Source organism: Nycticebus coucang, chromosome 16, assembly GCF_027406575.1.
Source record: "Nycticebus coucang isolate mNycCou1 chromosome 16, mNycCou1.pri, whole genome shotgun sequence".
Taxonomy (NCBI): domain Eukaryota; kingdom Metazoa; phylum Chordata; class Mammalia; order Primates; family Lorisidae; genus Nycticebus; species Nycticebus coucang.
This window is the reverse complement of record NC_069795.1, coordinates 56,539,499-56,566,326: the sequence shown is the minus strand read 5'-3', so window position 1 is coordinate 56,566,326 and position 26,828 is coordinate 56,539,499. Positions and strand designations below refer to the sequence as shown.

The 26,828-nt window shown below is 38.6% G+C and overlaps 1 protein-coding gene across 9 annotated transcripts in view; it reads right to left on the bottom strand.

Annotated features, from left to right (window-relative positions):
* Positions 1 to 264: 264 nt before the first annotated feature.
* BBX (BBX high mobility group box domain containing) overlaps positions 265 to 26,828 on the bottom strand; it is a 292,104-nt gene continuing 265,540 nt past the window's right edge. For 8 of the 9 annotated variants that reach the window (XM_053564855.1, XM_053564860.1, XM_053564861.1 and 5 more), the window contains 5 exons: positions 21,661 to 21,750; positions 20,240 to 20,299; positions 12,324 to 12,521; positions 10,668 to 10,854; positions 265 to 6,151 (listed from right to left, as the gene is read on the bottom strand). In XM_053564855.1, coding sequence (XP_053420830.1) covers positions 6,064 to 6,151; positions 10,668 to 10,854; positions 12,324 to 12,521; positions 20,240 to 20,299; positions 21,661 to 21,750 — 623 coding nt within the window. In that variant the 3' untranslated portion in view covers positions 265 to 6,063. The remainder of the gene's footprint in view (positions 6,152 to 10,667; positions 10,855 to 12,323; positions 12,522 to 20,239; positions 20,300 to 21,660; positions 21,751 to 26,828) is intronic. The other variant, XM_053564863.1, reaches the window with a different exon arrangement.

Here is a 26,828-nt window from a genome sequence, read left to right as displayed (position 1 = left end):
CCCCAGAGGCTTCTGTCACAAGTGGCACAAACTGAAGCTTATTGTTTTCTGTTAGCTGCTCAGCCCTCTACGTTTGGGGAAAAGGCAGCCAAGGGTGCTCAAACAATGGCGACACACAGGCAAACATGGGTTTGATGTTTTCAAAGAGTTAAGTTACTTTCTTTTATTCAAGCATTTTTCCTACTGTTTTTAGTGGATATGGTACATTACAGGCACACGTTCTATGGCCGGTGTGAACATAAAGAAATATATTTGAATAATGTCTTTAAAATATTTCAAAGTTTTATTAAATATTTTTATTCAGTTTTAAGATCACAGTTAAAGTACTTTAGCATGTTATACACATGACTTACATGTGCAATTTTTAGAAATATCAAATTAGGTATAAGATTTTGAAGAAAGAAATTATATAAATGTGTATATTGACTTTTACTACACATACATCTAAGAAAGCAATAATTCTGTTGTACCATTAAGTGGAAATCATTTATTACATGGCATGTTTACACCAACTCTAAAGAGAACCAAGCCAATTTCTGAAAGCAAAAAAATGAGCAATTCGGTCATGCTGAAACTGTCAACAGACTTAAGACCTGGAGGTCAAAAGAAACTATGGTTAATTTATGACATGGAAGTGAGCAATTCAAACCTATGAGAAAAGTTCACAATCTGGTATGTGGAATCTCAGGTGGTTTTATTTACTTATTAATTTACTTTTTGACAAATTCCTGAGAGCAAGAGACTCATTTAGTGCTAATGAAATGAGAAAAATGTTGCTGAGCAAGTTGCTGAGCTCCAGATGGCGCCTGCCCTACCCCCGTTCTGCCGCTCTTAGAGCTGAGGCACTCACGTGAGGTGTCAGGGGACATAAGCCCAACCCTCCGGTGGGCCACAAAGTGAAATGAAATCAGTGTTCATTTAAGAACCACATGAACATGTGTGTCTCTCTGTGATTTAGGTTAGAGCTTGTGAGGTAAGATTTGCGTTGCGCGTGGAAGGGTTTGGAGGCCTTGAATTAGATCCTGTTACTCAGGAACCAGTTCTGGCCCAAGTTATCAGGAAATCTTTGGAAGGAGTAGTAATGTTCACAATACCTAGTTCTGTGCATAAAAATCAATTTGAGTGCGTGATCAGTTTTGACCATTGACTGCAAAAAGAAAACAATGGCCAGGGAACCTTCAACTACAAGGGTTCCTCTCTCAATTTAAAGGTATAAACTGTAAAATTTGGCCAGAAGAGGAAACTTTAAAAAATAAGTATAATTATATATCTGAAGGAAAAGATAGCACATACAGGTAAGGGTGTTGTGAGAGAGTCAAATACATTTGTCTTTTTATTCATTCTTGCTTCTTTGTTCTGAAATGTAAGGAAGATAATGTCCCGGGTAAAAGGAACCAAGTCATTTAACGTGGAGTATAATAAACTTAGCTATCACTTCCAAACTGAAGCAAAGCAGTTCATCAAACCCTGAATACTTCACCAGACATGTCTGGTGAGACACACTGAACAACTGCTGCTTTTTTGTTTTGATTTTTATAAGTATGCTGTTAGTCTAAAATAATTTAAAAAAAAAAACCCCAAATTCATATGAAACAAAATCCAAATCTAATTCTTTGGGAATGCTTGTATAAACAAAAGCAAAATCTAATTACAATTAGTACACTTTTTGAAAGGTGCAAAACAAGGACCTATTTGGGGAAAGCTAAATTTTGATTTCTACCTAGCAGTCACTCTGAATACTTTATAGGTCAAATGGAGTAAGAGCATGTGCTTCTACTGCCCATTTTCAGCAATACATTGTTCTCTATGGAGAAGGCGGTTTGTGAAGTCAAAACACTGCAGCGGAAAATAGTGGCACTGAAGGTAGAAGCAAAAAAAGACAAACTTTTGAAATAGGACTTACTGAAAATAACTTTTAAAGCCGAGGTAGCCCATTGGGATTGGCCTTATAGGAGGGCTCTGTGGAGCAGTGCAATCAAAGGTGAATCTCCTCAACAGCATCACACCCCCCAATATTCCCTTTACAGACGATGACTCCAGGCCTCCTGAGATCCCCTTCCACTCCCCGACGAGGCGGTGGTGCTTCTCCTCTGCTGTATGGACGCTGTCCTCCAGCCTCTCGCTGCTGGTCTCCAGAACATTGACAATTCATACAGTAGTTTAGCAGGCAGCATGGTCCCACTGCTTCACATTAATGCCAAATGCCAAACTTGGAATAGAGCTATTTGGTATTCCCCACCCCACCCCACCCTACAAACAAGACATGCCGTTCAGTTTCCAGCTTACTCCTGTTCTGCATCAGTTTATAAGTAGCTTGAGATTTTACATAGGTGCAAACACTTCCATACATTGAGCCAAAGACTGCAGAGTGCAAACAAAATTTTATGACTCAAAGTCGCATCTGATTTAGTAACAAAATGACAGTAACTGATCACGTTGGCATCTAAGTATTCAGATCAGTTCAGATGCTCCTTTTTGTTCATAGTGTTTCGTAACTATTGTCTTTTTCTCCAGCAATTTTAGTGGCAGGAACTAGAATAACAATGATGACATGGGAATTATTTCAGCATGGCTGAATATTAAGACATGGCATTGGTAGAAAGCTCATCTGACAGAATTAAATAAATATTTTTCTGATATTTGTGGGAAAAAGACTCATCAGAATTACAACAGCATGATTTATCCTTTAAAAGGGGTTTTAAAGAATAACAATTTTAACCTAAATCTGAGAACTAACCCAATTTGGGGATAAGGATCTGTATTTCCAATGTGGCTGTGGGACACTTTTCTTTTTCCCGATCTCATATACAGTACCCAAACAAATAAAAACTTATAGGATGTTTTACAGTATTTTTTCTTTCACTCAGCTTCTTACAGCTGCAGTTTCAGTTACTATAATATACTCTACACACTTCAAAATTACATAGGAAATACCCAGAGTAACTAAATAAATAAAAGGCTAAAGAAAACTGGAACAGTACTACGTCTCCATCTGAGACGAAATCAGCTACTTCCAGCATCGCAGAGAAGGGATAGAACAATTTTTTTCAAAAGATTTATATACAGGTTTGAATCCAGAAATTAAGGTTAAAAGCATAAATATTGATAATTTCAACTAAATTCAGAATGGTTTCAGAAAGATATGATACAACAATTTAGAATAAAACAAAGCAGAAGAGCATCATATTTTGGTTTGCTTGAGATTTACATAAGGTGCAACAATTTCTTTCTCTCGAGGATGCTGTGAGACAAATGTTAGTGTAGATGATATTTGCTGGCAGATTAAAGTACACACCATAGCAATATGATTTTCCAAAATAAAAAAAGAATGAGAGAAATGAAATGAAAATGAAAACGGGGTGGGGGGGTAGTAGGGAGAGAGCACTACATATTGGTCTGAAATATTTGTGCTAACAAATGTTGTTACCTGAAAATACCAACACCCCTCTCCAGCAGATCCAGGGCATGAGAAGTACTCTTACTGAAATCAAGACTTCACTCAGAGACGATGAGGTGAGCGTCTAAGAAACTATAAAGCTTTGCAGGATTTCTGCTACTCTCAGTGCCTAACCGCTTAAAAATTAAGCATTTCTACAAAAAGGTTTGTTTTTAAAGTATCTGAAAACAGTCATATCCAGTAGGTTGCCCTCCCACCCCTACCCCTGCCTAAGGGAAAAGCCACTGAGGTTTAGGAAAAGCTGATCAAGTAGGATATTAATCACATAGAAAAAAAGTAATCTTTTGTTTTGCTTCTTTTTTAAAAAAGACCCCATGAATATACAGCAATCTCTTAAGGAACTCTAGTGAAATGTAACTGGAGGACTGAAGGAGGGTACTCTGGCAAAAATAGATCTATTCTAACATGTTCTATAGAATAACAAGTTAGTACCATTGTCAAGGTGCATGTTCTGCACCACACAATTTTTGTTGTGTGTGTGTGTTTTTTTTTTTTTTGGATTTTAGCTAATTATAATTTTCAAATCACTGCTAGCTAGTGGTCCAAAAGTCCAACAGCCACCAACATTGGGTCCCAGCAATTCTCAAACAGTCACTTTTTGTATTGAAATTTAGAAAACATTAATAAAATAGCATCAGTAAAAACAGTAGGCTAAAATCTGGGACGGCTCACTTGATTTATTTCTATGTGAATGGGGTTAAGCTATAACCTCTGATTAACCTTTTACTAACTCCTTCCTCCCTCCCCACGATGAATATGCGTATTTAAGGACACTGTGCCAGTGCCCTGCTGCCCTCTTCATCTGCTTTAAAAGGAAAACCACCCTCTCTCCATGATTTCTATCCTGTTAGTATGTTGTACATATTTTCCAGCACCAAAACTGAAGTAATATCTACAACCATGAGAAGCTAAACCTAGTCTGTATTAATAGAATCATTTTTTTGTATGGCTATTAGGTCAAATCACAATTAGAAAAAAAAAACCATCATTACAATTCAGTCAAGTATAAATAAGAAAGCTAGATAAAACCATGTAAACTGTCACCATGTAGAGATCTAATTCAAAAGCTTCAAACTTGAACTAGCACTATCAAAATTCCGCCAGTTTGAAAACCATTAAAAATTATTGCTGGAATCCAATAATTGAAATTTGGTAGTTTGTGCTGTGATGCAAGAGTGGGGAAATACTTTGTGCTATAGAACAAATACCCTGTAAAATATGTAGCCTCTGACTAATTTTGATTTATCCCTTTGCATCTGTTGCTAGGAAACAAGACACTGTGAACGTCAGGTGGTTAAGTCAATATGTTGAATGTTCTAAGCCAGTTAATCCACTTGGCACTGGCATATATATGGTTGGTTTTATGTAAAACAGCAACAAAATACAAAAAGGAAACAGAAACTTGCAGGTGGGTCTGTGACTGAGCATCCCACTCTGGTCAGGCATACCTCCCTCATCACTAACTCAAATACCTCCTGAACAACACAAACTCAACATGGCTCTGGAGACCTGCAGCGCCAGTGAGGCTGTGCATAGCAACCGCGACCCGTCCAGTCTGTCTGTGATGGATGTCAAAGGTCTGTAGCTCCAAGTCCACATGAAGTGAGTGTCTTCAATGTATTTAGAATAGTTAGGTAATACTAAGGTCACTTCTGAATAATATTTTTGTCTTTTTTTTGTTTGTTTTATTTGTTTGTATGAACAATCCATTGGTCACTTAGACCCCTGTGTAAAAAATAAAAGAATCCTCAAGGCATGAAAACATTAGTATTCTGTAATCTGCAGGACTCTTCCCCTGTCTGGGAAAATATCTGCCACAATTTGCCCCAAGCAAATTCTTCTTGGTCACTCAAGGCTAAGAAAAAAATTCAGATTGTAAGAGTTGTAACATTTCTTTCTCTCCCTCCCTTTCTTCTTCTTCTTCTTTTTTTTTTTTTTTTGCCAGCAAACTACCACTCTGGTGGCAAATATAAAAGTGCAGAATATATGGACCACGAGGCCGAGCATACACCGCTAACAATGGTACATGTGCCTGTCCATCTGCTTGGGATTCTTCTGGAGCAGGCTTTTTAATATTTATTCTACAATATAAATGTAGGTATAACCTATCATATAAATCATCTTAGAACTTAAATCTCCATGTACAAAAAAGACTAAGAATATCTAATAATAACTAGTGCAGTGCGTCAGTTTTTGTTTTTTTGTTTTTTGTTTTCTTTTGAAAGTATAACTAGGTAATATATGAAACTAGTTTCACACTCTCTGGTTGGTAAAAGAGATGCTGGATGAGCTACAGTAAAGGCAGCCTTTTACCAAGTTACCACCTATTACCATCAAAAGCCTTCAATAGAAAGCAAAGCTCTGAAATCAATTTGTTTCTGCTCAATATTAATAGACAGATAACACAACCCTCAAAGATTCTGGGTTCCAAAAGAACAAATTGGCCCAGGATGATAACTTCTGCTTCAAGTGAATCTGGGCCGTGTAGGGCAACAAGCACTTGTTGGCAGTCTCTATTTCCCATCACATGGACTCACTAGCATTCCTCGGTAAAGACAAGGCTAGGGTAGTAGGTAAAGCACAATGTTTTACAAGTAAAGGGCGCTTCACTGGTCAGCGCAGGAAATAAGGACAGGAGCCTGCGGCATTTCTTTTGGCTGTCCATCATGAGTGAGTGGAGTTGACCTCTGACCTCTGTAAAACAAGAGGAAGAAAAAAAATCACTTATTCAGTGTATGTGTAAGAGACAAGAGATGAGGAGTAACAAATAAAAGCTTTCCAGTAACAGCTGCTGCTGCCGTGTTACTTCTATCATTTAATGAAAACTGGTGTTGTCCTTAACAATTTCTTTGTTGTTTTTCTCTTTCTTCCTTCTTTTTTCTTCCTCCTTCCCATTCTCCCTTCCTTTCTAAGATTTCTCATCTCAATCGCCCTCACATAACCCAACAACATACCCACTGGCCTAACAACTAACCACTTCTATTTGAAGAGATGAAGCCTAAAGTATCAAAAGATTTGGGGCGTCAGCCTAAGAAGTGGAAAACTTTCAATCAAGGACTTGGGTTCTGAGACCACTCAATCTTTCTCTTGATCCAATGATATTAAAAATGATATGCTTCTTTCCTTGACTTGCCTGAAAATTCTCCCATAATAATTGGTATCTCCAGGCTTATTTCTTAATATACATAATAATACACATATACCCAATTTAAAACTTAAGGCCAATAAAAGCAATGACTTCTGAAGAGAAAGAGAGATGAAATGTGACTTAAAAAAAAGTGGATGATTGCAAGAGGGACTTTACCTAACAATTGCAATGAGTGTAACCTGGCTTATTGTACCCTCAATGAATCCCCAACAATAAAAAAAAAAAAAAAAAGTGGATGAAAAGGCAGGAAATGGTGGCTCATGCCTATGATCTTAGCATTCTGGGAGGCTGAGGTAGGAGGATCCCTTGAGCTCAGAACATGAGGACCAATTCTGAGCAAGAGAGAGACCCTATCTCTACTAAAAAACAGAAAAAATTGGCCAGGTTTTGTGGTGGGCACCTGTAGTCCCAGCTACTTGGGAGGCTGAGGCAGGAGGATTGCTTGAGCCCAGGAGTTTGAGGTTGCTCTGAGCTATAACGACACCAGGATATTCTAGCCTGGGGCAACAGAGTGAGACTGTCTCATAAAAATAAATACAAAAAAGAATGAAAAATAAATGATGAATGAAGAAACTGTGAAATGCTCTGAACTAAGGAAAAGTCTCAGTACACATGGACAAGGAGGATATAGAGAAAAGAAAGCAAATACTGATTCTGAATTTTAGACTGTAAGAAAATCCAGCCTACTTGGGCTAAAATCAATATACATGGAGGGTAACTCCAGATAGGACTAGAAAAAAAAAAAAATCAAGGAAATTTCCATCATTTGGATTAGAACTATGCCAAACATAGCTAATTTTTCATTCAGCTTTTGTGTCATTAGTAGCGAAAAATACAATTTACTCCATGGTTATGAGAAAACTGTCCAACATTCTTGGTAATTTTTCCAGAGCCGCTCCTTCTAAAAAGACAGCACTGGGCACTTCCTTGACACATGCTAGACAATACACGTACTCATTGTTCTGTCCCCTGCAATGGTATGTAGCTTTTCACATGGTACCGAAAATACGTGAAATACTGGTAATGTATTTACTGGGTGTGACCTTTCAATATTGTATGTCCTTAAGAATACTTATAACAAAAGAAGGTATTGCAAGATTCAGATTTTATCTGTTTCAAAACTATACTCAAGTTTCTCTTGATGCACAAAAGGGAGAACTAATATAGATGAATAACAATGTTTGGAATTTAAAAAAACAAAATATGTTAGAATCAAACTTCTGGAATTAAGCTGTTTATTCACCTGTGGATGCCATAAGTACTTCCTGTTCAATACGTTCAGCTCTTTTTTGTAAGAAAGAGAATTAAAATGCTATTTTTTTTTTACCTTTAAGATTGAGTAATAGTATTAAAAACACTTTTAATTAGTATTGGAAAAGAAGAAAGTGAAAGACGAAAAGTACAATGTATAATAAAAATAGGAAAGAGAGAAACTGGGACAAAAGTCCAGCTTAATCGATGCAAAAGCGAAAGAAAGGAGTTAGGATCGTGATGGCAGAAAACTGTGTGCTCCAAGTAACTAATGGTTTTAGCTCCCAGTGAAAGGGTCTGCAGACATTCTTCAAGATTTTCTAGGATGTAACCTATGCTTACTTAGACAGCACACTAGAGCACAGTAAAGACCCCTGAGTTCAAATCTTGACTCTGGCATGAATTAGCTGCGTGATCTTGGCCAAGTTAATTAACCGCCTGTAGCATCATTAAAATGGGACTAAAAAGGCCCATCTGGGAGGCCTAATTTAAGTATTAATTTTAATGAGCTCTCTTCCTTAAAAACTCCTTGTAAATAAACAGGATCTCAACAAAGATTTGTTCCAACTCTTTATTTTATGCATCTTATAAATCTGTCTTTCTATGCTGGACTTCTAAACCTAACAGATTTTTCATGGCAAGAGTTCAGGCAATATATTTCTATCCCTAACTCCACGGCCTACTCACTAAAGTGTGACCCTAGATGACTCCTAAGCAGTAATTAATTGGTGTGCAACCCAGGTACAATGCCTTTAAGCCTGTAGGTAAAGGACTGGCTGGTAGATCTGCTTTAAGAGGTGAGGAGTAACATTACACCTAAGACTCCGCAGTGTGATCTGTCTTTCTAGACACTGAGAACACTAACCATTTGTCAGGCTGATGGTAAAATTCTAGTGATCAGTATTGTTCTTACTAAGCGGAAATTAAAAAAAAAACAAAACAAAACTTTAGGTTATTCTTTTCTATGCCTGCTACCTAACTTAGGTGGTCATACTACAAGAACTAACTCATTCATTCATTCACCTGCTGATGGAACAGGTACTGTCTAAGCAAGCTGCGGCCATAAAGAATAGAACTATAGTGTTTTGCTCTCAAAATATACTGGAAAGAGACAGAAGCATCAACAAATAATTATAGCCTAATGTGACAGCTGGTGTAAGACAGAGGTGTGTTCAGAGTGTGGGGGCGACATGCAACATGCTGCCTGGGTGTCAGGACTGAAGGCAAACAACCAGGGCCTAGGGCTGAGTGAGGAGCAGCTACTGCCCAGAGAGGAGGAAGAACAAAGGCAAGAACTGGGCCCATGTGGAAAGGAGCAAGTGAGTCTAAGCAGCTGCAGGGCAGGGGATAGGCAGGGCCAGGGAGTGATCTCGTCACAGGGGAAAGTTTGCTGTGGCTCTCTAGGGCTGCAAACTGGGTCATGGAAGGCAGGTTGGTTAACAGAGCAACAATGTGCCTATAGTCATGTTCAGAACACATGCAGCGAGAGTGAGGGAGACTATGTGGTAGCCTTTCCTGAGGCCTGAATTATGATCCCCCTCTGAATTCTTTTATCACCTCTTACTTCTAGAATTCACAGGGACGCTTAGTCACTTTCAGGCAGCTACTTGCATGTGTACGTGTCTGCTCTCCATACCTGACTATAAAACCCCATGAGCAGATAAGCCCCTGTGCACCATCTCCCTCAGAGATCAGTGGATTTTCACATTGTTGGTCAGCATTTACCTGCTATTAGGAACGTGTAGTGTACATAAAAGGAATCTGACTTATCAGAACTGTCTACAGGCTATTTCTGAAGAAGCACTAGGACTGCAATGTGACAGGTAGAACAGGAGGCAAGCCAAGCTCAGGTTCACCTGGTGTGAAAAGGAGCTCCAGGTATCTACCAGGAGTTGTGCCAGGTTCAAGCTCTTTTGTACCAAACATTCGAAGTCTAAGAAAGTAACTCATCTATGAGTAATCCATTTTGATAAAAATATAAAATACTTGAATTTACAAAAGGCTTTTTTGCCTTCCCAAAGGATCCATTAAGTAGCAGAATACCCAATTATACACTTAGAACTTAAAATGCTTTCTGTGGGGCCTTGGCGAGTTCAAAGGGTTTTCACATCCATGATCTCGTCTGATCTTTACAATTTCATAATTCTTTGGGGATATCATTATGCTCAATGTAAGAGGAGAAAACTAAGGTCCAGAGAAATAAATTACTTTGCAGCAAATCACAGACAGTTGAAGAAAAATCCAGCCTTTCTGCCTGCCATGAGGCAGACACTAAGGCTTCTTCCCCTGAAACATCCTGTCTTCTGACAGCTAATACTATCAGTGCCACCAACACTAGCCGCACATGCCAGCGTAGGGATCCTCTATCCATCCACATAGTGCCTCAGAATGAGAGCCACCTAGCCTTATTTTATGGGAGGAAAAAAAAACTGAGGGCAGAGAGGTTAAAATCCTGCTCAAGACCTTTCAGTTGGCAGGTGATGGAGCTAGGATGCAAACCCCAGTCCATGGTATGACTCCAAAGCTCATGCTTAATGGTTAGATGACATTGCTTCTCTGCTCTCAGGCTTTTCATGGAAATGAAGTTTAGGCACAGGATAATACATTCAAAATAAAATACTCAGCTGGCTGTATTCCCTTATATCTGCTAACACTGCTAATTAGCAAATACGCTTTTGTATTACCTCATATAAACAACAGGGCTCCTGAACTAAGTATGAGCCCCAAGGCTTTGTGAAAACTGTCACAAATCATGTCAAGAAAGACCACTTGCTTTCCAGTGTTGCTCTCCGTCCCCGTTCCACCACTGACCTGTGCACGTTCTCCATGGCTGCCACCTCAGCCAGCGCGGCGAGGCTGAAGAAGGCAGACACGGCGGGCATTTCTGGAGTGCTGCTCCACGTCTCCCCGGCCTCGGCACTGTGTGAGCATTCATCATTGCAGTCGGTCTCACTGGTTTTAGGGAGACTCCTCTGCAGTTGTTCCTTTGGTTTGTCATCTGTAACAAAAGAGAAATCCATCATGAGAAGACCATTCTGTTCTCTCCAGAGAAGAGACTAAGAAAACACCGCGCCAGACAATGTGAAAAGAGCTAACATTCTTACTGTTCCCTTCTGCAATCCACTGAATATTAAGGCTTTTTTACAGAATCTCTTCTGCCACAGTAACAAAGCTTTTTAAGCTCAATGGCAACTGTGGACAGCACTGCTCCGGAAGTTGTGCTGAAGAGAACTGCGTTTTATCCAAGGTCAAAGAATGGGCTAGTGAGAAGGAAAAATGAGTGCTGGCCAAAATAAATGCAAGGGCCTTCGCAGAGGGCTTGCAGACACTGTCAAAGGGCCCTTGAAAACCCACATCACTACACGTCTCGGGAAGTCATAGCATGCCCAACTATGGCAGCCTGGACACTGGGTCTGCTGTGACATCAACACTCAGGATGGCCCAGACATCACATTAGTCAATTCTAATGAGATCTCAAGTTGTTGTTTTGTTCTGAAGACCTACCAGAAGGAAGACGAAGGGCCTCTGGTATTTAAGGAGAGGGGGATGGAAGGCTATGCAAACACACCTGTTGGAAGTAAGTACTCGTTCTTCATCATGTAGATGTTATACGGCAGTTTTCATTTTAATTATGGTTTAAAAAAATTTTTTTTTTTTTTTTGGTTTTTGGCCGGGGCTAGGTTTGAACCCGCCACCTCCGGCATATGGGACCGGCGCCCTACTCCTTGAGCCACAGGCGCCGCCCGGTTTAAAAATTTTTAAATAAAGAAAGCAACTTATAAAAGCTGTGCCATATATTACAACATGGAAGTTGTAGGCTGCTTTTCTATACTAAAGGGAGTATTTCTTCAAATCTTTCCCTCTTTTTCTACAAGTGAAAATGAATGAGGATGTAACAGTCTGCAAAACAAAAGCTGCAGAACAGATCTCAGATTGGAAAGGGAAGAAGGGAGGGGCCCTGCTGGACTAAACATCAGGAATCTGGATTTTAGCCCTCATACTACTTTCACTTCATTGAATATACTTAAACAAAAACTTCTACCTTTTTGAGTTTCAGCTCTTATAGGACAGGGTAAAATTCAAGGTCTTTAAATATGCTCTATAGTTCTCATGATCTATGTATACAAAAAACAAGGAAAAGTGCACAAAAATTCCCTAATTGTCCTCTAATTCTAACTCAGAAAACAATTCATTTCTATTAATATCCAGATTAACCCAAATCGTATAAATTGACAGTCCTAAAAACTACCTTTCCTTCCTAGGAATTCAGATATGCTCTTGGAAAAATAGGTTATGATTTTAAAACATGGAATAAAAACACTTTAGGGAGAAGCCTGCAAAAAACTGTAGAATAGATACATTTTTCAATGAGGAATCACAGTTGGCTTATAGTTAATTCACTGGTCAGTGTGGCCGTGATTGCCCGCTGCTTGCTCTGGTTATCTGTCCAGAGCTCCCTCTTCTTACCCAGTGTGCCTCCTGCTGGTGACACCCGGCCATCTGCTGTCCTGACGAGGTGTGTGATCTTGGTTTTCCTCGCTTTTCTCTTTTGGCTGCCCACCAAAGGTTCTTGTATCGTTGTTGGCTCTGGAGTGTTGAGAATGGATGGGGCATTTTTAACCTTATAAGCAGGCTCTGTGGTGTTTTTGTCTTCTGAAAATATGGCTGAAATAGGACAAACCATATACAGTTACACAAAAAAACTCAAGGCACCAACACTGCTCTAAGAAGGAAACATTTCTATGTGCCTGATTCATTTGAAAGGAGAATTTCCAATCAGTTTTCAAAATATTGATGGAAAAAAGAAATAAAACACTGCCCATGATTTTTTATTACTTATTAATATTTGCTTTGATAAATTAAGTGCAGAGGATTAAGATATCTTTTTCTTTTTACATTTTCTAAGTCTTTGGATTTGATAGGTTGGTGTGGAGGACAATGTATGTACATCTGAGGAAACTACATCCCAAGAGACCACAGTCCTACTTGCTATTAGGGTCCCTATGTGAGATCCTTTTGGCCAGTTAGTCTGGAGAGGATAGCAAAAGAAGTTTCTTTTCCTGTGAGGACACCAAGATTAAATATCTGCTTCTGAAATTTATATTTGTGGTTGCCTTCAAAAGCATCAGATTGGGCTGCTCAGAAAGGAATTTTGAGGCCTGACCTTGTTTCATGCATATTGACTGCTCAGTGAGAACAGGGCAGACATTGGCGAAGCCAGTGTGCAAACGAGAAAATGCTCATTCACGGAATTCTAGGACAAGGCAAAAATGCTCAGTGAGATTATTTAGTGAAGTCTTGTATATCAGCATGGCTCGTGGAGACACTCGTTTTAGGTATCCTAATTGTAATACCAATAACTCATTTAGTAGCACAGTCTTGTATCTTGAGTCACTAAGTCAAGAATAAGTAAGACATTTGCCACCAAAAGACTTTACTCTTGGTTTAAGCAGATTGGGAATGTTTGTGTCTTATTTACTCATTTACTCAGAAGTTCATCACCCCCCCTCTTAATTCTAAAGTAAGAAAAGAACACGGAGGTATGAGTTTAGTATGCATTTAGAGACATATACATGTAGTCAAATTTCATGACTGGGAGTTTTATTTTTATTTTTTTTAATTCCAGTGACCTAAGAGTTTAGACTATGTACTCAGGGAAAAGAAGCTTTTTTTAAAAATTTTAAAACTATCCAGTCTTTTAGGATAGACACAGAAATCAGTTTTGACAAAGAACAGGTAAGTGTGGATCAAAAATCAAAATCTGACATGACAAAATCCAAGCAAACTAAACCCAGAGGATGAAAAAAGGTATATGTCAGAAGGTGGATCTGAAGGTAGATGTTGGCAATAAAGATACACACACACACACACACACACACACACACACACACAGGAAGGGAAAGAAAGCTAAAATAAGAAGAAAAGAACAGGGCAAGAATAACTTGAGGTGCGAAAAAATGTACTTGTTGGTATCAACACTTGCATTGGCCTCATTTAAAATTTTTAATCTAGCTTTCTAATGGCTCTAGGTATCTCAAGAACGAAGAGCTATAAATCAGTAAGATCTTTTGCCCTGGAAATCATGGCACCTTGTCTTTAAAAAATGTCTGAAAAGAAGAGGTTGATTCCGTTTCATATTCTAAAACAAGTGGGAAATAATTTCAATTACATCAAAAGAAAGTAAGTGGAACAGAAATCACACCAAGATTTGTGGCAGCCTTATCTCAATATTGCGTAACAGATGGCTGTGTGGGGACAGGTTTAAGGTAACGGTTATTAAAAAAAAAAAAAAGGGTCGCCTGCGGTCCTTTAATCTAGCAGTCTGGGAGGCCCAGGCGGGCAGATCACCTGAGCTCAGGAGTTTGAGACCAGCCTGAGCTAGAGCAAAACCCCACCTCTAAAAACAGCCAGGTATTTTGGTGGGCACCTGTACTCCCAGCTACTTGGAGTACCCCCTGTACTCCCAGAGGTCTGAGGTTGCTGTGACCTATGATGCCATAGCACTCTATTGGGGGTGACAGAATGAGACTGTCTAAAAAAAAAAAAAACAACTCGGCAATGCTTCCAACCACCTTTTCAAGTAAATAATCAAAAATTACAAAATTTTTTAAAAATTGTCTATACCCAGGTTAAACACATCTACATCAAAGATAAACTAATTTACTCATTTACTTAGTCTTAAAATATTTATATTTTGATATTTAGCTTAACATAGGAGAGTGCTGGTATATATTTTAAGATTCTTTTAAAGTTTAAACTTCAATAAAAGTTTCCAGTAAAATAAAAGGTAAGTTGGTTAGAAACATTCCAAGGAAGCAAGAAAGTTTCAGGACTCTGCATTAGTCTTAAAATTCAAAGCCTCCTACAAGTATGAAGAAGCCAAAGTCTGAATTTACAGTGAGCATTAAATAACCTCTGTTGGACGTTCACAAGTTTCAATGTTATCTAGTTTCTTATCCAGATCCCTTCTGATTACAGAGGGAGTCTTAGAGTCATACTCTTCAGTATGATCACTACATTATAGATGGACATTCTAGAAAGAGCACTAATCTCTTTCCCTTTGTATTTACTCTTTCTAAAAAGATTTAGAACTTGTGAAAATAAAGGTATTGTAGGGTTCTACAGAGGCAAAGATGTGTAGTATGACTTATATCAGAAGAACTAATTACATAAAAAGTACCAAGGAAGTAAAAGAAAAGGGATGGATACCAGAAAAAGGCCAAATTGTTTGGAAAAGATGGCCTGACTTTTATACAGGGCAATGGAAATAAAATATGTGTGGACAGACTGGAATTCTATTACTGACTTTTTTTTTTTTCTGAGACAGAGTCTCACTTCGTTGCCCTTGGTAGAGTGCCACAGCATCATAGCTCATAGCAACCTCAAACTCTTGGGCTCAAGCAATTCTCTTGTCTCAGCCTCCGGAGTAGCTGGGACTACAGGCGCCTGCCAATTTTTTTTAGAGACAGAGTCTTCCACTTGCTCAGGCTGGTCTGTGAGCTCAGGCAATCCACCTTCTTGGTCCTCCCAGAGTGCTACGATTACAGGCATGAGCCACTGTGCCCAGCCCCTCCTGACCTTTTAAATTACTAACTTCTGGGCCACGGGTTTCTTCATGCAAAGATGGAGGTTGGACTAGATTAGGTCCAAAGAAGCCATCTAGCCCTAAAATAATGTTGATTTTGGTACAGAGTCTGCAATCAGAGTCCTGGACCAGGGAAAAACAAGCCACCAGTTAGGTGCAGAGTCCCAGCTTGGGAAGCAGTAGTCCCTTGACTAACACTGGGTTGTTTTTTTATTTTGGTGAGCTTTCAGATGGTTTCATTTCTGTTCAGTGGTTGTTCAAGATGAACTTGTAAAAACACAGTAAGAAGCCCAGGACATGGATGCAAAGGGATTGATTGCAAAAGGGAGGTATGGTTAAGGCCTGACATCAGACTAGGACTGAGCAGGGAGAGCTCAGAAACCAGCAGACAAGGAGCCCAAGGGTCCTAGGCAGGCCAGCCAAGAGACAACAGCAATACTCACGTCCCAGGGGCCGAAATATTGGCATATGGTAAAGGAGTGAATCAGGCTGCAGACCAAGCAGCAAAGGCAGAAAACAAACAAACAAACAACACTGGAGGTTCTCATAAGTCTCTAAAGGAGGTAGAACCACTTGTCTAGAAGAAGTATCCTCTGAACTGTTAGAGTAATAAGTTATCGTGGATCCTAAAGATCATTCGCACTTAGAAAACTTACGTAATTATGAGTTCTCTAGAGTCTGGAAGGGAGTAAGGTTCTGGCCCCAAGTTTTGACCCAGGGTAAACAATATAACATACTGTTGGCTTGATGGCTTAGATGGAGGACAGCCCTCAGGAAGAGCCTTCACCTAAGATACAAGGATGAAGAAGGCAGGTTTGGCTTAGGCCAAGTTGGAGCTATCTGGGGCAAAATAGTAGATCTCAGTCCAGTAACAATGGCAAAGCAAACAAAACTTGGTGGTGAGGACATGAAATGAAAAAAGTTCAGAGAGGGAAACAGGCAGGCAAGTTGAGGACAAAGACAGCAAGCCAGTTCCTCTCCCTCCCCTACCTAATGGAAATGTGAGAAAAGAAAGGCTTTGTCATCCAAAAACAAATTAGTCATTTCTCTTCCAGCTTTTAATTGAACACACAAAACTACCCAAGCACTGCAGAACAAGTCCATAGGGCTAGTTTTATATTCAACAATAACCATAACACACTTGGAGCGTATCATCTGAGAGTGATAATGCTAGCTCGCTCTCATAGCCACAGAGGGAACACAGCAATAAGGCATGGTCTTGTTTTCTAAACTCTGATTCCAAAATGTGGGGTAAGTTTTTTTGGAAAGTAGCACTGCTCTTGCATTGTACCCTGGGAGGCCACTACAGTGCCCCAGAGTCATGAATTCACATTCCAAGTGGGGGAGTCAACTTGTACTGAAATTATTATATCCAGACCTGGAATCTCATTGTCTTTGGTAGGTCTCCCATGAGCTGAAACAGCAGTCAGATGCTGAATGGAACACAGGAAAAAGAATTAAATGAATAAACCTTATCTAAGATCCTGGGAGACTCTGCTGAAGTTTATAGCAACTACTTTAAACTTGAGAAAAGAGATCAAGTTAGTCTGGTGCTGTCGATTGCGTGTGAAAATCTAATTATACATCACAGTTTTCCTACATGTAAGTATAGTTATACATTGCACAGAAACTAATCTTAAGGAGATTCTTAGTCTGAGGTTTTTGGGGTCTTTTTCTTGTAATATATCATTTATATTTTCAACATGTGAGTCAAATGAAGGTTAAAAGCTTACAGATATGCCTGAAAAATTGAAGCAGTAGAGGCCAATGTGCTTAAGTCAAGACCTGGTTTCTCCTCCCTGTTTGTGTTAGTCAGGCTTCAATTCCTTACCATGTATCTAGGACTGATAAGTCCTCCTTAAGTCACTGGGACCACTGTCAAGATGAAATTTATACATATGTGAAAGCTCTCTGTAAACTATAAATCATAGTATAAATTAACACCATCATTATTACAGTTAGAAATCCCTATTTTAAAGCATGAGCACGACACCACAACTAGGTAGGAAAGATAAACACCTTCAGAGAGGTAGGTGGTCTTGGTTTACTTGAAAATTCTACCTTTAATTCTAGGCAGTAGGAAATCTCTCTTTTTGATATAAAAAAATTTCAGAAAATGGTTTATAGCCCTTTTGCATTTTAAAAGCATAGGGGAAAATGCTTAAAACACAAGCTTAACATTTAAACCTCAGATTACTAAGCATCTAAAGATTTCTGATATTTTGAGAAAAACATGGCAGGACAGTTATACACAGGATGGCATAAAGAAAGCATAGTGAATTTTAAGTCATCCACTTTAACAGAAGTCAGGAACAATAGAACAGCTACGTAGTTTCAGTTGAACCAACATTTCTATTAGCTATACCAGCTACAAACAATTCTCGTCTAACCTTTGTATAGGATGGCTTACCTATATTAAAATTACTCTATATTATGGTTTCATTTTATGTCCATGTATTTATTTCCTGTAAGGCAAAGTTTTAATAAGCAGTGATACAGCTACAGTAAAGATGAGTAAAGGGCTTAGATCATTCACAAAGCACACAGCCGTTGACCAAACAAATAAATGTTGAGAGTGATATGAAAATAACCAAAAAAGGTTACTTTAAGTTACTAGTAATTTTTTTTTGAGTCAGAGTCTCACTATGTCACCCTCGGTAGGCTCTGTGGCATCACAGCTCAAGCAACCTCAAACTCTTGGGCTTAAGCGATTCTCTTGCCTCAGCCTCCCAAGTAGCTAGGACTACAGGTGCCTGCCACAACACCCGGTTATTTTTTTGTTGCAGTTGTCATTGTTGTTGGGCAGGCCTGGGCCGGGTATGAACCCGCCAACCCTGGTGTATGTGGCTGGCGCCCTAACCATTGAGCTATGGCACTGAGCCTACTAGTAATTTCTGATGCTCAAATGTAATTCCCTTTTTCCTGGTCATGTAAAACGGGTTTGCACTCTGCACTAAACAAAGGACTTAATATTTTTCAGTGCATGTTCCCCAAAGTTTTATTTCATATACATTAATAATAAATATAATTAAATGTCACCAAGAATAACACTATTCCTACTATGCCCATGGGACTGCCTATAAAGAGTGTAAAATTAATTTACTTTTCTGTCCCCAGACAGAAAACTAGGGCAGCAAAAGACATTGCTTCTAGCATCACAACACTTACTCAAGGTATCACAGTAATAAAATCATGAAGTGTTAGAGGGGAAATGGAATATTACTACATCTCATCTTTCACGCAGCCCCTAAACACACTAATCACATGTCATATCTACTTACTACCAAGGTCAAGAGTGAATCCCAGTGAGGTTAAACAATGTGTCCTACTGAAAATGGCTATTAGTGGCAAACCTGAGACTAGACCTCAGACCCTCCAATTCCTCTGTAAGTGCTCCTTCTATCACACTGCACCTGCTGTGGTACCTCTGCAGCATTTTCAGTGTTTACAAAACAAAACTAAGTATATAGAACTGTATCATCTCAAATAAAGGGTAAAGTGGTCTTAAATGCCTTTTAGATTCCTCTGATAGTTCACTAGTGCCTCACATTTACTAAAACTGTGTGGAATCTATTTAAAAATATATTTTAAAACAAAATATATGTAAAAGAGCTGAGGTATCGATTTGGGGATCTTAGGATTTACTGCTCTGAAGAGCACAATTTCTATATTGTTATGCCGGCACTTAAGCTGAAATAATAATTCCACAGAGATTGTGAATGTGAATTAACAAAGTCAGAAAACAGATGTGCTGCTCGCATTTTCTGTATAAACAAAAAGATGTAAAAGCAGACCTGGCTGATGTGAACTGTGCCTACTAAACCAAAACTGTTTAATATTCATTCAAAAATTTTAGCTAAATACTTAAAAACATGAGTATTAGTGATGTAGGCCAAATGTACATTTTAACTTTTTCTTCATTTTCAAGAGGAATAAGAGTAAATTTGAGAGTCAACAGATGTGGACTACGTCATTAAATTTCTATTTCTGGATGTAAGCAAATCACAGGGGTCAAAACTGGATGATCTCTAAAATTTCTAGCTTTCCAATGAGGCAACCCTAATTAAGCATTATAAAAGCATTCAGCTCTTTTAAAATTAATCTCTTTAAAAAATATCTACAATGAACAAAAGGGCATCAATAGGAAAATGGGAATGGGTATCCTTCCCTTGACCATCACAGTAATTAGCATTCATGTAGGGTTCAATATTTAATGGTAAATTAGGTAAAGTCACAAATAAATATGGCTGTGGAAAATTTCAGAATAAAATCTGCACCTAGGATCTATAACATGACTAGTTAATACTGGGTTTTTCTTTGGTTATATGTAAGCCCCAGGGGTGTTCTATTGTAACATATTTAGAGATACTGGGTGGTGGGCTAGGAAAATTATTCAAGTAAGAAATCACTGCTATAGGCCTGCCCACTCCCAGCCAGCCAGGGCAGCCCCACGATGCCCTACTTGACTCCCCTGAACACAAGCATCTGCCCATAACAGGAACTGTGTGGCTGTATATGTTTAGTTGTAAAATACTCTAATCTAATCTCTAGTTAATGCCAAGTCAAGGGTTACAAATTCTCCATGGACAAATTAACTACCACACAACACATGGCCTAACCCTTGGCAGAAGCCCAAATAATAGTTTTGATCTGAAAATTAAAAACAACTAATCACGAACATGTAGGTCCTATGCTGTTGTGTGAACCTATTTAAATTATGCTTTTATTAAGTCTGTAAAAATTATGCATTTTCAACTCAGACTACCTAAAATTAAACAATGAACATTGCTTGCTTTACCTTCTGTAGGGTGAATGGCATCCAAGAAGAGGTGCTTGTTTGACCATTTATCCCCACTTCCTAAAAAACATGACAAAAAGGGAAAGTGAAACTCTTTACTCATTGATACACATATTATAAAATCAAAACAAAATAATACAAAATAATGGAACATCACACAAATGAAGCAGAATTTTACTTCAATTACCTAATTCTCAAAATGGCATTTACCAACTAAAATAATGAGGCTATAAAGGAAATGGATTAAAAATAAACAAATTTTCTGTCTTCTATGAAAATACTATTGGATAATTTCTGCAATTTTAATCAAGGTAATTTGAAGTTCAGTAAAAGGAAATGACAAAAGGTAGCATTTTACCTAGTGAATCATGTTTCTTCACTGGAAGCACAGGAAAAATAATGTCCATATATAAAAGAAAACCAAGAAGCTCAAGTGAAGGTGAAAATAAAGCCCAAATTATATAAAAGGTTACACACAGGAACAAGCAGGCACATATGTCTACACCTAGAAGACAGCTGCATTTAAAGCCTCATTCCAGAAACATGAAATGCTCCACATCTGGCCATGCGAGTAGGATGCAAATGGGCATCAGATGAGTAGGTTTACGGTAGTCACAACACTGACATGCAGGGAGACGCTGAGGAAAGCTTCACCTCCACAACACTTGGCTGTCTTGAGCCAGACAGGAAGACTGATCTTGTATGTGAAAGAGGGAGTCCTGAACTACAGAAGAAAGAGATCTTCAGATGAGCCCTGAAGAGATTCAAGGACTCATCAAGATCACAACAACAAGACAGATGTCCAGAGTTGGGGGCAGGTAGAGCTATAATATGTCTCTACTGCTCTCCCAAAATAACAGGTATGTGACTGAAAGAGGTGGGAGGAAGAGTCTCTAGCAAACGACAAAGTATAAAGATGGGGTGGGGGAAAGAGACAGGTTACAATGTAGGAGTGGAGGAAAAGGTCCACAAGAATCCTCAAGTGTCAGAGAAAAGTATACAAATGGTGGGACTTTCGCATGAATGTGACTGTCAAAATTGCAGGAAGTGGAAAAAATGTGGTCGTGGTATGAAGGTTGCCAAACATGAGAAAAAGAAGAATAGTCAAAGAAAATAAATGGATAAGTGGTCAAGAAGACTGAATTACAAAATGCACCAAATATAGATGAGAAGCAGTTTTAGGATTCATATGGAACTCTGAAAATAGAGAAAAATATGGATTTGAATAGGAGTCCAAGTGAAGGAGATGTGCAATTAGCTGCAGAGGCTAGAAAGAATGAATATGCTCGCGTCAGGAGCTGATGGCACAGAAGCAAGCGCAGGGAGGACAAGGCGAAGGCAGAGCGAGGAAGCATTACCAAAGACGACTTCACAATGGAGGTGACCAAGGACCCTTACTGGAGGGTGGAAGGCACCAATACCTTTTTCTGGAACATTAGGCTTCTCCTTTTTGTGCTTATATTTGCTGACAATTTTGTGGAATAAGTTCTTTTTCTGAGACTGGAAAGGACCTACAGACAATATTAATGTAAATATATTTCAAATTAACAGTGTTTCACAAAACAATATTGTGTGTTTTCCAACAATTATACCCTCCTCCCTCCTGTGGAACAAGCAAATTGAGCGGCAAGAAATGCAATCTTGCGTCTTCACTTTAACTGGTGCTCAGCCCCCTCCTTTATGCTTATTTAAAATCCAGTTGAGATTTTCCTTAGAAATGTATTGGGCAGAAGCCTCCATTAGGGTTGGGACTCCTACACAGAATCTGCAGATTTAGTGAGTAGAAAGAGACGACAACCAATAATAGCAGAGTGGCTACAGTCTGTAATGAGAAAAGATTTTACTTTAGACTCCTAAATGCCATGAAGGAAAGGATAGCATCTGTGTTTCATCTCTCCTAAGAAAGTGATTTTTCACAACAAGGACAGCAATTTCAAGCCAAGGGTTGACCTGTCATAATAGCATTAGATAGCTTTCTGGCCTTTTCTGAGGATATTCCAGGAAGAAAAAAGTGATTTTAAAATAGAAAATATTTGCTAAGAAACTTTTTTTCTGGGTGGGAGGGGAAGAAGATTCAGATTCTGTCTTAGTTTTCTGAGTAGAAAAAAACAGAATTGAGATTTTTTTTTTTTCCAGTTAACAATCAGAAATACCAATAGTGCTGACTTCCCCAAAGCAGGTTGCTTTCTACACATTGCAGATAATTCCTATGCGAAACTGACTTAATCATTTTAGGTAACATCTGTTACCTCACCTGTAACTGAGATCATGACAGCGCCTAGGCTCACAGGGTGGTATAAGGATTAAAGAAGCCAGAAGTTCCCATCTCCCCACAAAGTGGCACCTACTCCTATATGCTCTGCCTTCTGGCTACAGGTCAATCATCTGATCCTTCTACGTAGTCAGCCCCGCTCCCTGTCTGGCTCAACATAATCATTTCTCCCTTTCTTAGCAGGCCCTTCTATCAATATGTATACAAGCATATATTATTTTTCCCAATTTTTTTTAAAAAAAGAAGATGATGGTTTCTGCCAAACTTCCCTCATGTCAGCTACTGCCCTCGTTCTTTGTAGTAAAGTTCTCCACTGAACGGTTATCTATACGTGCCATCTCTAATTTCTTTCCTTCCTTCCGTCTTAAACCTATTCCAAGCAGTTTCTGGCCTTGCTACTCAGGCTCATCAGTGAGCCCAGTGCTGGGAAGGCCCGTTATGGTCCTCGTCGTACTGGCTGCACCTGCAGCTTCCAGCATTGCTGACCACTCTGGCCATGCCCTTTGCCTTGACTGTCCCTTCACCTGGCTTCTGGGGTACACCTCTTCTTGTTTTCTATCCTTCCTCACTGATCTTTTCCTCTCTGTCCCGTTTGCCTCCAACTCTTCTCTCTGACCTCTTAATTTTGGAATGTTCTGAGCCTGGTCCTTGTCCTCTTCACTATTCTTACTCCTCTGGTGATTAGCTCTAGTCTGACAGCTTTAAATACCAGCTGCAGACTGATGACTCACAAATATATCCTTCCATCTAGAACTCCTCTATTCTGCAGATCTGAAAAGCCATCAATCTAATGTTATCCAGCAAGGACTTGTGAGACTCAGAGTCCCATTTCCTCCGTCATCTTCTTTCCTGCCCTCCCCACCTCCTTTGCTTCTGTCCAAGTGGCACCAGCCTTCTGCCTGTTTCCCTGAAGAAGCAGTCTCTTGACTTTAAGACCTCTGCACCTCGCGTGTCTCTACTTACAAAATGATCTTCCCCTGATATCCATGTGGCTAACTTCCTTATCTTCTTCAAACCTTTGCTAAAATATCTCAAGGCTACCCTATGTAAAACTGCAACCCAACCCCATGCCCATCACTGGTAGGCTCACTTTCCCTCACAAACCTATTACTTTGACTGTTAAAACAGCTTTATCGAAATATAATTCACATACCAATTTGCCTGTTTAAAGCATACAATTCAATAGCTCATATATTCACAGACACTTGCGAGCATTACCAATTTTAGAACATTCATCACCTCAAAAATAAATTCCATATCTTTTAGTTATGACCTCTCCTATGTCTGTATTCCCCTAACCCTAAGCAATCACTAGTCTACTTTCTGTCTCTATAGATTTGCCCTTTCTAGAAATTTCATAGAAATGGAATCATGTACTATGTGGCTTTTGATGGGGTTTTTGACTTAGCATAAAGTTTTCAAGGTTCTTTCATGCTGTAGCATGTTCCAGGCTGAATAATATTCCACTGTATGGATGTAATTCACTTTTTGTTTATCCATTCAACAGCCGATGGACATTTGGACTGTTTCCATCTTTTGGCTATTGGGAATAATAGTACCATAGACATCTGTGTACGAAACTTCTGTGTGCACGTATGTGTTCATTTTTCTTGGGCATATACCTAGAGGTGGCCTTGCTGGGTGATATGGTAACCAGTGTATAACCTTTAGGGGAATTGGAAGACTATTTACTGAAGCAGCTGTACCATTTTACATTCTTATTAGCAGCATGTAGGGTTTCAACTTGTCCACATCCTTGGCAACATTTGTTATTATCTGTCTTTTTGATTGTGGCCATCCTAAGGATGTGGAGTGGTAATCTTTCCCATTGTGGTTTTCATTTGCAGTTCCCTAGTGACTGGTGATATCCAGCAAATTTTCATGTACTTAACTGGCCATGTACTTATTATATAACTTTCTCTGGGAAATGTCTATTGAGATTACTTGCCCATTTTTAAATTGTCTTTTTTACAGTTGAGTTGTAATTGTTCTCTATATATTTTAGGTAAAAGTCCCTCATCAGAGATGTAATTTGCAAATATTTTATCCCATTTTGTGGGATGTCTTTTTATTTTCTTGACAGTGTTCTATGAAGCACAGAAGTTTAAATTTTAATACAGTCCAATTTATCTATTTTGTCTTCTGTTGCCTGGGCTTTTGGTGTTGCACCTAAGGATGCACTGCTAGACCTACTCAAGAATAATTTCCCCGATGTTTTCTTAAAAAAGTTCTATAGTCTTAGCTGTTATATTTATTTAAGTCTTCAATCCATTTTGTTATATTTTGTATACTGTGTAAGTGAGGGTTCAACTTTATTATTTTGCATGAAGATATTCAGTTGTTCCAGCACCATTTTTTGAAAAGACTACTTCTCCCACTTAATAGTTTTGGCACCTTTGTTGAAAATCTGTTGACCAAAAATGCATGGTTTTGTTTCTGGATTGTCAAATTCTATTCTATGGATCTGTATGTCTGTCTTTATTTCAATATGACACTGTCTTGATTACTGCTGTAAATCAATTACTATTTTCTTCTTTTCTTTGTTTTGGTTATTCTGAATCTCTTGCAATTTCATATTAATTTTAGGCTTATTTGTCAATTTCTTCAAAGAAGACAGCTGGAATTGTAAGAGGGATTGGGTTCAATTCATAAATCAATTTGGGGATGTGAGTTCATCTTAACAACATGAAATCCTCCAATCAGAATATGTGATATTTTTCCATTTATTTCTATCATCTTTTTCTAAACAATGCTTTATAGTTTTTATCGCATTGTACTTTTGTTAAATTTAGTCCTAAGTACTTTATTTTGATGCTATTGTAAAAGAAATTGCTTTATAATTTCATTTTTGGACTGTTCATTGCAAGTGTACAATTAATTTTTGTCTAATAATCTTGTATCTTACAACCCTACTGAACACACCTATGAACTGTAGTAGGGGTGTGTGTGTGTGTGGTTTCCTTAGAATTTTCTATACTCAAGATCATACCATATAAAAACAGAGATAGTTATACGTCTTCCTTTCTAATGCAGATACCTTTTGTTTCTTTTTTTTGCCTAACTGGCCTAGCTAGAACCTCCAATACAATACTCAACAGAAGTGGCTGCCTTATCCCTAGGTTTAGAGTGAAAGCGTCCAATATTACACCACTTAGGATGTTTTGTTGTAGTTGCCTTTTATCAGGTTGAGGAAGTTCCCTTCTATTCCTAGTTTGTTGAGTGCTTTTATTATGAAAGTATGTTGAATTATGTCAAATGTTTTTGCTATATCTATTGAGATGTGGTTTTGGTTTTTATTCTATTAATACAGCATATTACATTAATTGATTTTTGGATGTTACACCAACCTTACAGTCCTGGGGTAAAATCCCACTTAGTCGTGGCAAATTATTCTTAAATGTTGCTGTATTTGGTTTGCTACTAGTTTGTTGAGGATTTTTGTGTTCATATGTACATGAAACATTGATTTGCAGTTTTCATTTCTTGTTATATCTGTGTGTCCTGTGATTGTCTTGTGATATATTTGACATGGTAATACAAGGCCTCAGAAAAAGAGCTGGGAAGTGTTGATTCTTCTACTAATTTTTGGATTCATTTATGAAGAACTGCAATTATTTATTATTTATTTGAATAGAATCTGGTGCTTAAGCCATCTGGGCCTGGAATTTTCTTTCTAAGGGTACTTTTTTGATTACTAATTTTTTGTTTCTTTGGAGTTTTTGGCCAGGGTCAGGTTTGAACCCTCCACCTCCAGTATATGGGGCCAGCGCCCTACTCCTTTGAGCCACAGGCTCTGCCCTACTAATTCAATCTTTTTACTAGTTATAGGTATATCCAGATTTTCTATTTTTTTTTTTTTTTTTTTTTTATTGTTGGGGATTCATTGAGGGTACAATAAGCCAGGTTATACTGATTGCAATTGTTAGGCAAAGTCCCTTTTGCAATCATGTCTTGCCCCCATAAAGTGTGACACACACCAAGGCCCCACCCACCTCCCTCCGTCCCTCTTTCTGCTTTTCCTCCCCCCCATAACCTTAATTGTCATTAATTGTCCTCATATCAAAATTGAGTACATAGGATTCATGCTTCTCTATTCTTGTGATGCTTTACTAAGAATAATGTCTTCCACTTCCATCCAGGTTAATATGAAGGATGTAAAGTCTCCATTTTTTTTTTTTTAATAGCTGAATAGTATTCCATGGTATACATATACCACAGCTTGTTAATCCATTCCTGGATTGCTGGGCATTTAGGTTGTTTCCACATTTTGGCGATTGTAAATTGAGCTGCAATAAACAGTCTAGTACAAGTGTCCTT